Source organism: Primulina eburnea, chromosome 2, assembly GCF_022965805.1.
Source record: "Primulina eburnea isolate SZY01 chromosome 2, ASM2296580v1, whole genome shotgun sequence".
NCBI lineage: Eukaryota > Viridiplantae > Streptophyta > Magnoliopsida > Lamiales > Gesneriaceae > Primulina > Primulina eburnea.
This window is the reverse complement of record NC_133102.1, coordinates 46,542,159-46,559,017: the sequence shown is the minus strand read 5'-3', so window position 1 is coordinate 46,559,017 and position 16,859 is coordinate 46,542,159. Positions and strand designations below refer to the sequence as shown.

The following is a 16,859-nucleotide window of genomic DNA, read 5'->3' as shown; positions in this document are numbered from 1 at the left end:
TTGAAACCAAAAGTAATGGACTTGGGCAAAAAAAAATATTTACTTTTAGTTTCAACAATCAGCCATGTGCTCTCAGTTTCATTGTTTTATAAACATATCGATATGTTAAGAGCTAATTTTTGAGAAGTCGACCTCCCTGGACCAAAGAAATGCTAACAAAGTTCGTCAAGGCATTTACACCAGACAACCTCCATGCAAACAAGAATAAACCAAACCAACTTGAGTTTTCTAGCAGTCCAAGGCTCAATGAAGAAACTGCACAAGTGTTTTAAGACTTTTGATGCAATATGCATAAATAAATTCACAATAAACACTAAATGCAGAATTATGATTAGGCGAAGAAAACATACATCCAAATGCAGAAGAATGCCAAGTTCATATGGTCGTTTCGACCTTGGTGGTGGTTGTGTTGCTTCTGAAATAAATTTTGAGAGGAAATTCACAATAAAAGGATTCCGAACCAAAAAAAATACATATGAGCCTATATAATTATGATGACGTTTACATATATGCTTGTATTCTCAAAAATAAGTTTTAGTCGAAAAAACTCCAGAAAATATTACCACTCACTAGAATATGACTCAATCACAACCCGAAATAACAAAACCTACAAAAAATACCTACCAAAACCAAACCCCACATAAAACCACACATGAATAACGACTATAAAACAAGAAAATTGTATACAAGAAACATAAACTTAGACATAAAGTGGTGATTCTCAAGCCACAGCAACTGGCTGCGACTTTGCTGGACCAAATTTTTTTCTGGAGTCCTGAAAATCTTCCATGTTATATATAACGGTGATGTACAATGAGCAGCTAGGGCATCGTGCAATTTCTTCGCCAATCTTGAGATCCTCTTTGGTTATCTGGAAGAGGTCCCCACATGGGCAAGGGTATGTGTAGGCCTGCAACTCTTCGTTCCACTCCATGTCCTCAATCTCCACGTCATCATATGACATCGTTTCGCCTGTGTCTAGTGTTTCTTCTCCCCACTAGCCTACTCAAAAGGTGTTTCGGTCAACACGAGGTTGAAGAATTTGTAAGCAAAAAGTTGGCAAGCAATAATATATCTTTAAACAGTCTAACAATAACAATAATGATAACCTAATCAATAAAAAATAAGTATTAATTTATTAAAAAAACATACTAACGGAGTCCGAGATAGGAACAGAAACACGAATGGATATACATCGAATTCGCATCATCACACTAATGGTTTAGAACCCAACACAAATGTCATAAACAAGGGACAAATGGATGACTTCAAAAGTAAGGCCCAACCAAAATTCGTACATGGATAATTCAAGGACCAAGCCAGTGCATCGTGAATGATGTAAGACCTAGGCAAACAACCTTGAGCCAACACTCTTCACATAGTCATATAATAATTCCAGGCACCCTATGACACTCATATTGATCTCCAAACTTGCAGAATTCGTCTAACAAACGACAAAGCTCGATATGCAATGCTTGAATACCATGATATTCATGCAAATAAAAGAAATGTCGTATAAACATCATGCAAAACACATAATTACAAGCAAACTCATCCAATCCTATGAGTGGGACACGCGGATATTAAATCACCTAGTGTCCTTAGCTCAGAATTTCGACTGAAAATTTTGTAAGATGTAAGACCTAGGCAAACAACCTTGAGCCAACACTCTTCACATAGTCATATAATAATTCCAGGCACCCTACGACACTCGTATTGATCTCCAAACTTGCAGAATTCGTCTAACAAACGACAAAGCTCGATATTCCATGCTTGAATACCATGATATTCATGCAAATAAAAGAAATTTCGTATAAACATCATGCAAAACACATAATTACAAGCTAACTCAGCCAATCCTATGAGTGGGACACGCGGATATTAAATCACCTAGTGTCCTTAGCTCAGAATTTCGACTGAAAATTTTGTAAGATGATTCCAAATAATTATAAATACAAAATACTTATTAACTCAAGGTTTATCCCATAAAGAAATATTACCATACATAAAACACCATTTTTCTGAAAGCTGAAAAATCTATAAAAAATATTTATTCCAGGCAAGCTTTGACAAAACGTAGGCGAGAGATGAAACTTCTTAATCAGAAAAACTACAATTATCATTCAACCTTTGGACAAGCTTTCGGGGTTCATACTACACTTTGGTACTGAAAGGTAAAATCTACATCCCAAACAACCTAATTTAAGCCCTTTTAACAGACCCGAAGCACAACTGTTTGTAGGCTGAAATCTGCAGCAGCTTTGGACTGCTGCATAGAGCCCTAGTTCGGGCCATTCCAGCCCTTTCCCAAATTGTAAACGAGAAATACCATGACCATGAAAGTCTTATACGCATTCCTATCTGAGAAATTCAAGACTTTAAAGACTGAAATAAATATTGAAAAAGAAAACAAACACCCCAAAACGTCAAAATCGGAACAAATCTAAACATTATATAAAGACAAAAAATTTTACCGGTTCGATGGCTGAGTGTGGTTCAAAGTTGATCTACAAATATCCTTAAAGGATATCGCGCGTGGTGTTTGGATGAAAAATCAGAAACGAAAGGAAATTTTGAAGATTTTTCGGAAGACTGCTTCGATGCAGATTGTTTCTGCTTCTGCGCTTTTCCGGCCGTTACGATAGCGTCCGGCGGTGTATCTGTGGCTGGGGACGGGGGGGAGGAGAATGGTGGGGGTGGTTGTTTGTGGCTGTGAGTTTCCAGGCGGCCTACGATCCGAGCAAGGGCTTCTTTAGCCTCTTCGTTACGTTTCTTTACTTATCAGTTTTGATGGGCCGGAAATACTGAAGCGGACCAATTGTTTTTACGAGCAATTGGCCCAAAGGTTTAAAAAGCTGTTTTTCTAAAATAAAATAAAATCCAGACTTCTTGGTCCATACATTTTGTAAAAAAAAAAAATTGACATGTCCAAACTTTTACACATAGTAAAAAAATTTAAAAAATATCTAGATTTTACCACTCGAGAGAAGTAAAAAATGAAGTTTATTATTTTATTCGTAGTTGATTTTTGAAATTTGTTGTGTTACATGGGACTATTTTCCCTTATGTACTATAAGTTAATAAATGCTAGCCTTCGGTATATGAGGTCCATAAAAAAAATTACGACCTCGTATATAAGAATAAATGTAGAAACCCTAACACAATATTAACGTAACGTAATTGCTGAAAAAATTTTAAAAAAATATTAAGTGTAGTTATAGACAATAGTTATCATGGGAAGGAGCCTCAAAAACATGATTTCATTTACATGTAAACCTTCTGTTAATTTTTAAATCTCACATGTAATATAAAATAGCGATTATAAAACTTGAAATCAATTTAATAATGAATTTATTATTATAAATTCAAGATTTTTAACTGCAAACTCATCTATCCAAATATAATTTGACGTGATTGTGTACGTTGTATCTTAATCGTACCAAATAAATTATTGTAAAGTTGAAAGAAATTCTCCAAAAAAGAAAATAGATAATGGGAGGGCACGACTTTGAATTATTGCTTCAATATGTGAATCGTTCACTTTAGACGTCTCTCACCCTCGGTCCGACAAGATTGTGAGAGGAGGTAAATCATAGTGACCCAGCCAATCAGCAGGTAAACCTTATGCTACGTCGAGCACAAAAAACTCCCCTCGTTGGAGAGAATTTAACTCCCACACACGACTTTGAATTATTGATTGGATATATGTCTGCCAAGTTGAAATTCACATACATTGCATGATAACAATAATCGAATCACGCCAAATCTAAATAAGATTATCCATTGGTGAAATAACAGACAAATAGCATAACTTTTCATGTAGCGTTTGTGAATGATTTGATCGTCACGGAAGAACCGGCCAAGAATTTTCCAGACTCCACCTGAAAAGTATCGTATCGGAGGAAAAATTCGACCAGCATCAATCTAGACAACATTACAACGATGTCCTTTCCAGGACATTGCTTATTCTCCGTTGTCGGATCCTCCGTTTCTCTCCCATTCGACCAGTACACGTACTGGATCAATTCTTCACCAGCACCCAAGAATCTATCCGCCATGAATTCTTCTGGGTTCTTGAAGATCAGAGGATCTTTCGTCGCAATCGGCTGATAACCGAACAGCATCTCCCCTTTCTTGATCAAGAACGACGATTCATGGTTCTGTATGGTGAGATCTTGCCTAGCTTTACCGTACTGGTAAGGGACAGGTGGTTCGATTCTCAGAGCTTCGTATACAGCTGATTTTGTCAGTGTCATTTTGTTCAGTGCTGCAAAGGTGACGCCGCCTTCCGATTTGACGGCGTCTCTTATTTCGTATCGCAGCCGACGATGCAGATCCTCTCCGGCTGAGCCCACCCATTTGATCAGACCGGGGAACAGAGTTTTCATTCCGCCGTATGCGTTGAATCCAGCTAAGAACACCAAGTTGTGGCAGGCTTCGTCTCTCTTGAGCCCTATTTCTTCAGCTTCATCCAGAATGGAACCTGCGGAAATGTAAAATGCATCATACAGTTTCTTGTACCTAGATTTCACGAGGAAGAAAGGTAGTGGAAATGTGTGCAGGAGTAGATCTTCCAGGAAGTTTGGGCAGTATTTTATTCCTAAGGTCATCAATGGATGGAGCTGACAGATAAGCCACAAGTCAACAAGTTTCGGTCCGTCGTTCCCGATTGGAGTTTCCGAGGGATCCTCGTCGCAGAAATAACGGAAGACGAACTCAAATGACATGCGGTCGCTTAAGTCATTGAAGTACGCGCTGCCCTTGGTGGAGAATTCATCTTCCAAGCCAGAAAACATGGTGGAAAGGGCTTGCCGAAAGATGGTGATGAACTTGTCGTGCTTTTTGGCGAGTATAGAGAGGAAAAAGCCTTTGAGAGCTGCGTGATTGGGCTCGCAAGTGTCCAAGAAGGCGCAGGTCCTGTAACCACCGGTGAACGCGGTGGAGGGCATGAACGTGCCGTCGAGTAAGTTTTTCTTCTCGACCTTGGAGTTGTCGAAGAGGGTCTGAAAACTTATGGCATCGAGAAGGCAGATGACTCGTGGGTTTCGGGCAGTGAATGGGCCTGGCGGCACGTTGCATCTGAAGACTGTGGACTGATGTTTTTTCATCCGGGCTTTAAAGAACTCGACCTCCCCTTGGATGTAGTAGTAGTTGTAGCGGTCGACTATCGGGCTGAAAAATCGGTGGCCGTAGTCTCCGGGGATATTTTGGAGATGAGTGTCAGACGGCGTTGTGTCACGGCGGTCGGAGGCGCTCGGTAAAGACATTGTTAAGAGGTGTTTTTTGTTCAAATGAACGAGATTCATTTTCATTATTTATAATCAGAATATATAATAGAATAGAAATATATTTTAATGTATTAAAAAGACATTAAAACAACGTTTGCATATTATATATCAAATGTGGTGATCCCACGTGTGATTCAATAAAAACATAACTTTTTTAATCCTTGTGCCCATTAATTTTATGTGAAGGCCGACAACTTTATTTCCAAAAAATGATCATAATTGCATGCAAAATATAAATTAAAACAAGTTAATAAGTTCATTGAGACATCCTCTCCAAAATATGTGGTATATGGTATAAGAGCATCAAACTGTTTTATTTATTTGGAGTTCCTAAAGAAAACCCTAACTTGTCAATTGCATCTATTTATATCAATTAAGAGCATATTAGATAAGGACATAAGGTGGTGAGAAAGTTCATCAGATGAGGTTGGTAACTTAACTTCAGAGTTGATAATTTCATCATATGTTCTTATCGCTGTGAACTGCTGATGTTGTAGAAATGACGTTGGAATATTAATTTTTTTATTTCATTTAATAACTTTATAATTTAAAAAAAAACGTAATAAAATTGCATATAAATTTTTTTTTACATAATTTTAAAAATACAATTAGACATGATTAAATTTTAAAATATTATTTAAAAATATATAATTAAAAAATATAAAATATAAATAATTAAAAAGTGGAATAATTCAACTGTTCATCCACATGTAATCTCCAAAAATGTTCGATTAAGTAGGCAGCTGACTCCCCGGCTTCAAGCACTACAACTGCGCGTGTTAGTAATATCTGGGTTGGTGGTCATCTTGACAAGAGCAACTCTTGGTTCAACATGGAATATGACACATTTTCATCGTCATATACGGAAAAATATTAGATATTGTGTATGTGAAAGAAATTCAAGATTGTGTTAAAAATGAAATCAATTTGGAAGTTTATTTATACAAAATGTGTGAATTTTATAAAATATATCCGTTGGATTTCCGGACTTCAAAAAAAGTACACATTTTTTCTCAATTTTCTAATTTTAAATTATTGTTTTTATTTTTAACGGCCAGATTAATATAATTGTTGGATCAAAACTCATTTTTAAAAAAATTTAAAATGAAAAAAATGATGGGCATTTCACTGCGTGGAAACTGTTTGTGCAGAGCCCACCATCTTCCTGGTGGAAACATCCCCTTGCGAGGTCATCGCCCCTTAAAAGGGCGAGAAGCCATGAAGGCGCGGAAGACACGCTTCATCGTGCGCCTTCCGCATCCGTTCAACGTGCTACAATGGGATTTGGTTGATGCCGGCTTACGGACACTACCCGAAGCCAGGTGAATTGTAACTTATATCTGATTTTTAAATTTAAATTTTTGAATATTTTCAATACTGAGAAAAGTCCATACATGTCAAAATTTGTAAATTTATTTGGTAAAATATGTCATTATTACCTCATCTAACCACTAAAATTTCTTTATATATATGTGTTTGAATAAATATATATATATATATATATATATGTTATATGGTAATTGTAAATTTGTATTTTCTTAGTTTTATTATGATCTCTCAATTATTGTAAGATAATCTCTTCGATCAATTTATTGAGATTAATATTTTATTTTTTCATAAAAAAATATTATTTTTATATTAAAAATATTAAATTTTATTACAAATACAGTCATAATAGACAAATATATTCTATTATATTAAATTTGAGCATATAATAATAACTACTTAGGAGGACGTCAACTTTTCTTTCTTATTTTACCCTTATATAATATTAATATTACACTTTTGTTTTTTGCTGTTTTGTTTTGTTTTTTAAATTTCAACACATTTTTTTTATTTTTATTTTTTTATTTCAACAATTCAACTATCAATTTAATCACTCTATAAATTGTCAAATTACACTTTAGTTCATCGATAATGATAAAAAAATTGTACATATACATCGCGCATGCATAGTAACTAGGGTTAAGAATAAATGAGATAAGAAAAAGAAGTTGGTACCCAATGGTCATTTCTACTCCGATCAGCGGAAGACTATTAACTTACCCAATCAAAATTGTTCAAACATCAAGATAATACCACCCTCCGTAGTCTTCAACATTGACATCAACCATTCGTTTTCTTGTTGCCGGGCCACGTGTCACGCATCCTCACCGTCTATTATATCTCTCCGGTGAAAGCAAGGCCTCCGGATCACCGCTCCTTAGCCGGCTCGACAAGGCTAACCCAGTGGCCCCAGCAGAAGTCCTAATGAACATCGGACTCGCCGACGACTTTCGCCGTCTCGACGAGCCGCCTCCGCTAGTACGCACGCTCGATTCCGAGAGTGGTAGGAAGCTCCGCCGCCGGGAAAATGGAGATTTCATTCCTCTGTAGTGATGGAATGAGAAAACTCTAGGTTTCGCTATTGAGCTGAAAGGCGACAGACGTTTGCTCCAGAAACCTCCGCCACCTCTCCGGAACCGCCATGGCGAGGCGGTCGAGGGCTCTGTCCCTAGGTTATCCGAACCTAAGTTTCGTTCGAATTCGAAAGAATACGATCTCGTCAACAAGAAATTTCGGCCGTTGAATCTGTCTTCTGATTGGTTATTTATCCTCTCCTGGCTCGGCGAGGGCTCCTGGGTGATTTCATCTACCATCACCGTCACCGCCGCCTCTGAATTGGTTGGAATTTCAGGCAGAGGCTGGAGAATTGTGCTCGGGAAAATCATATCATCCAAATTTGGCCTGATCGCTGCTGCCATTACCGGTCTGAAAGGAGAATCCTGGCGGTATATTCCTGCCCGACAAAGTGGGCAGTTTGCGTGTGAACGCAGCCACATGTCTATACAATCGACGTGGAAAGCATGCGAGCAAGTGGGGAGTGTACGGACGTAATCATTTTCCTCGAATTCGAGCAAACACACTGCGCAATCATGGAAGCCGCTTTTGCGAGTGAACATCGAGAGAGGAATCGTCTTGATGAGAGATTCATGCAGCCCTTCAGGTGACAGTAGATAGAAACTAGCGTCTCTAGGGGAGTCAAATGAATACGGAAGCGAGAGGCCATCTCCGGTGGACGAAGACGGGACGTAACGTCGTCGCCCCTGTCTGTATCGGCGGTAGAATCGGAGGAATTGGTGGGTAATTGGGCGGGAGAAGATGATTGCGATGAAGGTTATAACGGCTATAGCAGCCATGGCAATCAAAGGCGGGCTGACATCTACAGAGGACTGCGGACTTGATGAATCCACGGAGGTGGAGGAAGAAGACAAAATCTCCTTTGTCGGCAGCGAGGTGGAGTATGGAGAAGGAGCCGGTGGGTGTGGGTTCCATTGGTGATGCGGCAATGATGCAGGGGCTGAGCTGCGGCGGAGCATGGTGGTTGGCGTACGGTAACGTGTTGATTTTACGAGGTTTTAACGTAGAGATTAGAAATGGTTGGCGCTGACTCGCCGCTGCTTTTGACATTCAGTGGAGCCATGCCAGTTGGATTGGTGGTAGAATCTTCTACGTGAAATAAACGAAGTTGTACCCTTGACCTATTGGACAGTTTAAAGGAGCAAGTTGTATGCTGTACCCTGTATGCATTTCACCAATTATAATATATTTTTTTTTTGTTGTGAAGAATCAAATATTTGGTTTTACAATCAGAACTTGGAACAATGCTACATGTATATATAAATTTCCGATATTAAAACTGGTGCAAATATTGAGATAAGAGAGTGAGTTTCATGTGAGACTGTTTCATGGAACTTAATCTGTAAGACATGTCAACTATATTCATATTCACAATAAAAAATAATACTTTTCATAGAAGACTCAAATAAGAGATATGTCTCACAAATAAGACCCGTGAGACCGTCTGACAAGTTTTCGTCGAGATAAGAGCATTTCAGAAATTAGTTTTTTTTCAAAGGAGTGACCAAAACATGTTATCATTAATCATGAAAATTTTTCGTAAGACGTGATCACAATATAGATTATTTTTTCTAAAATAATTTATCGGTAATCGAGCTCAATCTACAGTAATTCCATTCCAAAACTTCCAAAACTTATCAAAGAGTGTGATATCATTATTCATTAGGCTATCTATGTTTAATTTCACTATCATCATACTGAAAAAATTAATATCATTATTCACTAGGTTATCTATGTTTATTTTCACTATCATCATACTGAAAAAATTAAATTTATTGTAACAAATAATCATCCTTAGTTATGGGAGAGTGTTTTGATTGGTTCTGGTGTAGGAGTCCCTGCGTAGACCAATAGCAGGTAATTTTAAATTCCTTTGACCGTAGACGTTGACTTACGACAGGGAACACGTTTGGAGGATAAACTTGTCAAACAGTTCAGAGACGTGAGAATTTTAAAATTAATCACTTTATAATAATATATATATATATATATATAATAATATATATATATATATATATATATATATATATATATATATATATATATATATATATTCAGATTATGATTTTGCACATGGTAACTCGGAGAAATTTTATTATATAAATTATGATATACTAACATTATATTAATTTTTCGAGCACAAAATTTGACTTGTTCAATTAGAAAAAGCAGAAGTAGGCCTCATTTCTGCCTTGATAGCGTCTACCAACTGATCATAGGCTTCCGCCCAGGCGTTCTTCATCTCCAGCGACCACATCTCCGGCACTGCTTCTTTTATAGTCTCTAGCAATGCAAATTTCGTTACCTGAAATGGATCGATTCGAATCCATAATTAGGAGAGCTCTGGTAGCACCATATTTTGTTTAAAATTTTTTTATATAAAATAAATATACCTCAAAATGTTCGTCTACCACACCATATGTGAAGTGTGTAGAGCCCAAATCTTTGAGACTCGAGTCTTTCACGACAGGTTTCCCAGCTTTCCGAAGCTGAACTGCAGATTCACATGTCTGCAAATTTCATATCGACCAAGCACATTTCGTAGTCAATAACACAAATGAAAATTGTAATTTATTATATGGATGGCTTGATACTTTTTTTAAGCAAAACCAAGAATTTAAAAAATTTCACGGATAGGTACAAAAACTGATCGTAATATTTATACATTAGTTAAAGTCGAATACAATAATTAAAAAAAAGGAACAAAGTAAATAAATTAATAGTATTACCATCACAAATACAGTAATAGCATGTGGTTTTAGCTTTGGATTCTGCTCCAGAGGCACATCTGAATTCTTCAAGAATCTGAAAAGCTTCTTCGCGGATGGTGCTATCTCAAATATCCTACAAAATTTAGTAGTTCCATATAATATTCTATGTTCAAAACAGATGGATTATAGTTTCATTTTTTTATCTCAATAAGGTGAATCACTGAACCCACCTTAAGAAGAATTTAAGACCCAGTTCTCCAGCATTTTTCTTCATAACTTTCCATGACTCGGTTACCAAAGCTTCTTGTTCTTCTGTGAAAGCTCTCAGTTCTACTCCATGTTTCTTCTCCATGCCTTCATTCTCCAGCATTAATAAATTACCAAAAAAGCAAGTTTTGCGTGTGCGTTTTATAGGAATTAAGCTTAAGATTCTATATACAAATAAAAAGTATTGACATAGTTTTCCCAAGTAGAAGTATTTTCAAGGGTTCATATCAAGTAATAGCTCAGCTCACTCTAACACCATATAATTGTTTTATTAGATACATATAGTTTAGAATCTGGTTACTTGAAGATGGGTAGCAAACAGAAGGGGCTTACATCTTCTTGAGATCTTGGGAGTTCTACAATAAAGATGACGCTGCCATGAATCATCCATTTTAAACCATGATATGTTAGAAAATTGAAGTTGCAGATGTTTCTTTGCAGAGAAAATGGAACTTGGGCTTGCTGAAGAATTAATTCCAAGAAATTGTAAGTAAATCAAGACCAGAACGAAGGTATGCGTCTTCAGAAACAATACAGAAGCACTTACTATTATTGCTGTATAGCATAGTAATGGGATTATCACAACCGATCTTGTTGATGTTGCAGATGTCCATGATCTGTGACTGAACAAATTAAGCCTGCAGGATCGCCAAATAGTTGAGAATAAGCGTGCAAATATGTGTGAAACTTTGGGTTTTATAGTACTAAATTGTTGAAGTTGATCTGCCTTTCGGGTTAAAGAAGAGCCAACTTGCCTTTTTCTTTTTATCCCATGTTCCCAATACCGGCTAAAATCCTGTGGGCTGGCCAACAGCGGTCCGTAGGGGATGGCGGCTCCGTATTCACAAAAAATTAATGCTGTTTACTATTTGATTGAAGACCTCAACATATCACACTACACGCACACACACACACAAACATATATATATATATATATATATATATATATATATATATATATATATATATATATATATATCACGATTACGTTCCATGATAGTATTTATAATTTCAGATTATAATGATCAAGACAACTTGAAATAGGAATCGACTCCTAGTCCAGGAGGTGAACGAAATCAAATAAAATACATCCGGATAATCTTTGGATTTTGACGAGTGTTGACGGTAAAAGATGAGAAATAGCAAGCAAAACAAAACCTTGCATTTGCCGCCAATAGCTTGGATTTTGCTGAAAGAAAATTATGACAAAGTCGAATCTTCACGAGGAATGCAGTAACGTACGTTAAAAGAAGGATAGAATATACAAAAAGAGCAGAATGATGAAATTGGCAATACTGCTACAATTCTATTTTCTCTTCTTTGTTTTCGAGTCGAGATCAACCACACCCGTATTTCACATCAGGGATCGTAACACCGGAGTCAAATGGAATTTCAATTCTCTCTTTCACTACACACCGTGTTTCCCCATTTTCAAACATTGGGACCTTCCCAGGAGGGCACTCCATAGTTGCTTGTACTTCATTGTTGATTACGAGCTGAAACAAGTCAACAAGCTTCAGCGGGTCATTCCGTTTCTTCAGCCTCGGCTGAAAACCAGCCAGACTCAAGATAGTTACCATTCCAACAATTGTAAGCATTGTCTTGGCTGTTGCAGTAATCAAGAATTTCAAACCTTTCAATGGTCTTCTTGATCTAGATTGTCTCTGATCTCCATCAATAAGGCCGTTGTTGACAGCTCCATTTTGAGAAAATTTGCGAGTGGAAGGGAAGGATGGAAGATACTCCTTATCAGAGACAGTGGAACGAAAGGGATGTCTCGGATACGGGGGAAGGAGGAGATCGTTGTTATCTTCAGTTTCACTAGCAAAAGCAATAGCTTCGTGTATGACTTCTAAATCCTTACCTTTGTATTCCTTCAGCTCTCTGAGTAACTTCTTCTGGCAGTACTCTATCTCAGTCAAGGCTGCTTCTTTGTCATACCATTGCTGCTGCTGTAGTGCCTATACACACATAATAACAAGTAGTAAGGAGCAGTCTGACCTCGAAAAGGAGAGGGCGGGTGGGGGGGAGATTTTGTGAAAGTAAGAACCAAATGGTCCCCGGATGATTGGGCACCAGTTCAATTGAGAAAGCATTAATTAAATTAAACCAATAAAAAATAGAAGCACATGTAGATTTGCTAAATGCAAACTCTGGTAACTAGAAAATCAAGTCAAGCAGAAATAATAAGTACTCACAACTACCATGGAAATGTCTGTTTTAACTATTCGATGAGGCATGGAGGCCGATTCTTAGACAAATTCCAAGCCACGAGAGTAACATTTGATTCAACTAAGGTCCTTCAAAACAGAAGTAAACCATTTTGTCCACTGACGCAAGAAGCTAAGCCTCAAAGTCATCAAAAGCAAGCAGTCTGAAGTTACAATTTCAAAAATAAATTTCCAAGGAGATACTTCATTGTTACCAAACTTACTACATATGGATCATACAGTAACTATTAACATGTAGGCTGAACTTTAAAATGATTACACATGCCGATATGAAGAACCGCTGAATTGGTTCTATACAGAGTGCCATTTAGTTCCAATTGCAGAAGCAAGTCAACCAATAGAATATAGCTTTTTCATCCATTTTTTTAAAGAGCTTGATACATTGTGTGGCCGCTCAAGAAAACCAAAATCAAAGCCAAATACTAAGTAAAGAGAACTTTCATATACTTCTGAAAACAAAAAGGCCATGGTCTGTTCTATTATCATCTAAAAATTACAACGGCTTCCAAATCACAAACAACAATTGCAACTTGTTAATATGTTGCAAATCTTCTTACCTCTATCCCACATTTTCCATATAATGAAGAACTACAAGGAGATATGAGAACAAAGCACAATAATAAAATAAACCATAAGCAGGAAATTTAATAAAGGTTCGTGGACTCAAGAGTTTGGGATGATTTCCAAAAGTGTGTCCCATTGAGCAACGATCTTGCAAATGCTTATAAGGGGAATGAAGGATAAAGAAGAATGCCCGTGAATCTACTTTTGACCATTCTATCATATTTTAATAAGCACCCTCCATGAGGCCTACAACTAGAAAATAATGGAAATATTTACTTAAGCAATCCTCAAATAATGCCAAAAACTCTACATTATAAAATCCAAGAGAATAATAGAACTTCCATTTATACACCAGAAAGGCTTCTTACATCCTTTATTTCAAGGTTTCAATCCTAGCGAATAGGTTCAAGGTAAAAAGAGGTTCATGCAAGATAAGGCACAAACCCTTCAGTGAAGCACGCATCTTGGCCATGAAGTACGAGTCTTGGTGTGCTCAGAAGCCACAAACGGCCCACGCATGTAGAGATAGTAGGTACATAGGATATGAAATGCAAAGTAAATGATCAATTGACCTCTTCAACAAGTCAAGGCATAATTATTTGTTTGTCATCTAATAGTTTTGAAGTCGACATAAGACATAATTTTCTTCAAATATGTAAATTCTAGTGTTTTAGTCCTTACTGCACTTCATGTTGATAAGTCGTGCACGTTCATGTACGCCTTACACCTAGGTTCAGGGAATCACACATATATCTGCGACCGTGCACTTCCAAAACTATGGTTCCTTAGATATATCCTAAGCCAACATGAAATTATCACCAGTTTACCATTTCTCAGTAGGTAGCAAATGAAAAATCAATAGTTAGTCTCCAACTTGCGTCGACATAATATCATCACCACAGAAACAAGCCTTTAAACCATTGTCACCATTTAAACTAAAAGGTAAAATTCAACCAAATTATTGGGAATCATCATCACATGAGGCACGGACTATATTTGCTCGAAAGTGGCAAAAAGTAAGAGAAGGGGGGTTTCAAATAAATGAAAAGGTAATTTCTAGTTTTTCTAAAACATAATTTTTGCATCAATAGAGTGTCAGCAATTGACAGACTTCCGGGTTCTCAAAAAAATCGAAGAAGAAACCTGCAGCGCAGAGAGCTGGCCTTCGAGGGAATCGAGAGCATCTCGAATGTTGAGCAGACTCTCCGTTTCTTCGTCGCCATCTTCTTGATTTTCGGCATCCGGGTCAGCTTTAGATACTTTGGTTACACCTCCTCCGTCTTCTTTCACCACACTGGTAGTCTTTCTGTGAATGCAATTGGTAATCTTGGACTTCAAATCTAGGGTTCTATCCAAAATCAGCCCCACTCCATCTGCTTCCATTTGAACACCGTCTCCCAATTGCACGGGGTGGATTTCACTGGGATTTTGAGAGAGGTTGAAATTTTCGGAAAACAATGGTCCAGAAAATGGTAGACAGGTGTGGCGTTGAATTAAAGAAGAGCCGCCTTCATGTGGATTTGAACTTACGAAGTTGTGCTAGGATTTTGACATCTGTTTTGGAAATTTGTTCAAAATATTTTCTATATGTGTAAATGAATCAAATTATTCACGAAACTCCAATTCAGCCAAATTGTGTTTAATTCAAATACGAATTTCTCAGATCTTTAATCGAGTTGAACTCGAATTTTACATATGTCTATTCAATGACCGTCTCACACAAGTTTTTACATGTATTTTATGGATGGGATCCAGTGAAATTACCTATTTTGAATGAATTTGGAGTATATCGTAGTTGTTAATAAATATGCTTAAATTAAATGAGAAATTTAATCAACAAAACAAGTCATATTTTAAATACCTTAATCCAAACACACTCTTAATTAACTAAATTATTTATTCTTAACCTACCAAATATTGCACTCGAGGTAAGTCTTTAGTTGTAGAGTTGATGTCAAATCCGTAAAGCATTTCATGATTTACTCCAGTAATGATCTTCTATCAAACTTCAATATATAACACATTTTTATTACTACAACAATCAATTATTCTAACATCACACCGCCCAAATAAAACAATTGATTTGATCCAGAAAAAACTATTTTCATATTTTTTATTTGAAAGCCTGGTAAAGAAAGATGAATCAAAAACATATAAACTAACAAGCAGATCAACAGTTGACATACCATTTGCTATAGGAAGTTGTGTGAACTTCCATCTGCTCTATTCTTACAAGAGTCAACGATACAAATGCCAAACGAGCTTCTTATCGTTCCGAGCCATCGGGGAACAGAGTCAAGGCATCTTGCTTCCTGTTCACATAGTAATCAACAACGGCCTTCATTCTCACAAGCTTGAGAATTTACAAGGAATATTTATATATTTTTGTTTCTTTTCAAAATTAGTGTTGAGAAGCTTGAGAATTTATAAGGAATATTTATATATTTTCAGAAACAGTTACTTCTTCTAAACATAATCAACAAAAAAAAAAAAAAAAAATATATATATATATATATATATATATATATATATATATATATATATATATAATCACTCTTCATCTTCAGAATCTCTCAAGTGTCTTCTGTTTGGGGAGGAGTTTCTATATATAGCAGCGACATCAACTCGCCTTTCGCCCAGGGTGAATGATTTCCTTAACCACGTCATTCGCTGGTAAGATGGAGCGAGTAGTACTATCAGAATAAATGCATTGGAAATTGTATCCACCAAACAACAGAAACTTCACAAGGGCGTCCATGCATGCATGATCGTGCACTTGAAGAACGCAAGCAAATCTGCATATTAATTACAACAAGCAAATAAAAGTCTTAACAGCGAAGACGGAGAAAATTTCAGCTCCATAAATTGTGGCCATCACGCATATATGAATGAAAACAATATAAACTGATATATTATAAATCCAATTAAAGGGAGAAATTAATTTTTATAGTTTCACATGCTTGTCAACAGAACGATCCAATTAAAAAAAACGAAAAGAATACGCAAGCATCCAATAGCTCTATGCCCACAATTAAGTACAATAATTAAGCCGAATTGAAGAGTTTTCTTATGTTATTCTAACCCAACACGGTATTTCTCTGGACACCACTATATGACCTGATTATATGATCATCCTATGTTATTCGAACTTCTTCACCAAATTCTCTAACCAAGGGGCGAGGGCCGAGTCCAGAGATCTTCCTTTCGGTGGTTGACAATATATATTATATAGTTTCTTCAATTGTGTTTTCCACACCTTTTGGTTGCCCTGCAGCCTATATATATGGCAATCTAGGTATCATAATCATGATCGACAAATGACAATTTGGGGTCTTGTACAATGCAAAACCGATATTATATTAGATTATTAAATGACCTATAAGATTGTCTTTTAAATA

At 36.7% G+C, this 16,859-nt stretch overlaps 4 protein-coding genes across 4 annotated transcripts; all 4 read right to left on the bottom strand.

Annotated features, from left to right (window-relative positions):
* Nucleotides 1-462: 462 nt before the first annotated feature.
* LOC140823792 (diphthamide biosynthesis protein 3-like) lies at nt 463-2,767 on the bottom strand. Its single transcript, XM_073185298.1, has 2 exons — nt 2,475-2,767; nt 463-1,002 (listed from the first exon to the last, which is right to left on the bottom strand). The coding sequence occupies exon 2, from the start codon at nt 962-964 to the stop codon at nt 722-724; it is 243 nt and encodes an 80-aa protein (XP_073041399.1). The 5' UTR covers nt 965-1,002; nt 2,475-2,767; the 3' UTR covers nt 463-721.
* Nucleotides 2,768-3,680: 913 nt separating this feature from the next.
* LOC140823791 (allene oxide synthase 3-like) lies at nt 3,681-5,290 on the bottom strand. The gene has a single exon (XM_073185297.1). It carries the CDS (start codon nt 5,265-5,267, stop codon nt 3,816-3,818), a length of 1,452 nt encoding a protein of 483 aa, XP_073041398.1. The 5' UTR covers nt 5,268-5,290; the 3' UTR covers nt 3,681-3,815.
* Nucleotides 5,291-7,413: 2,123 nt separating this feature from the next.
* On the bottom strand, nt 7,414-8,881 carry LOC140823790 (RING-H2 finger protein ATL65-like). The gene has a single exon (XM_073185296.1). The coding sequence runs from the start codon at nt 8,645-8,647 to the stop codon at nt 7,439-7,441; it is 1,209 nt and encodes a 402-aa protein (XP_073041397.1). The 5' UTR covers nt 8,648-8,881; the 3' UTR covers nt 7,414-7,438.
* Nucleotides 8,882-9,753: 872 nt separating this feature from the next.
* LOC140824392 (plastid division protein PDV2-like) lies at nt 9,754-15,005 on the bottom strand. Its single transcript, XM_073185983.1, has 7 exons — nt 14,605-15,005; nt 12,006-12,627; nt 11,000-11,128; nt 10,630-10,753; nt 10,418-10,532; nt 10,082-10,198; nt 9,754-9,993 (listed from the first exon to the last, which is right to left on the bottom strand). Exons 1-7 carry the CDS (start codon nt 14,842-14,844, stop codon nt 9,844-9,846), a joined length of 1,497 nt encoding a protein of 498 aa, XP_073042084.1. The 5' UTR covers nt 14,845-15,005; the 3' UTR covers nt 9,754-9,843.
* Between the last annotated feature and the right edge of the window lie 1,854 nt (nt 15,006-16,859).

Bases quoted from the DNA above. Each gene is read 5' to 3' on its own strand.
- LOC140823792 (XM_073185298.1), bottom strand. From the start codon at position 964: ATGTCATATGATGACGTGGAGATTGAGGACATGGAGTGGAACGAAGAG.
- LOC140823791 (XM_073185297.1), bottom strand. From the start codon at position 5,267: ATGTCTTTACCGAGCGCCTCCGACCGCCGTGACACAACGCCGTCTGAC.
- LOC140823790 (XM_073185296.1), bottom strand. From the start codon at position 8,647: ATGCTCCGCCGCAGCTCAGCCCCTGCATCATTGCCGCATCACCAATGG.
- LOC140824392 (XM_073185983.1), bottom strand. From the start codon at position 14,844: ATGGAAGCAGATGGAGTGGGGCTGATTTTGGATAGAACCCTAGATTTG. The intron at 10,199-10,417 runs GTAATACTATTA...TGAAATTTGCAG, and splicing joins CTATTACTGTATTTGTGATG to ACATGTGAATCTGCAGTTCA. The intron at 9,994-10,081 runs GTATATTTATTT...GATCCATTTCAG, and splicing joins TGGTAGACGAACATTTTGAG to GTAACGAAATTTGCATTGCT.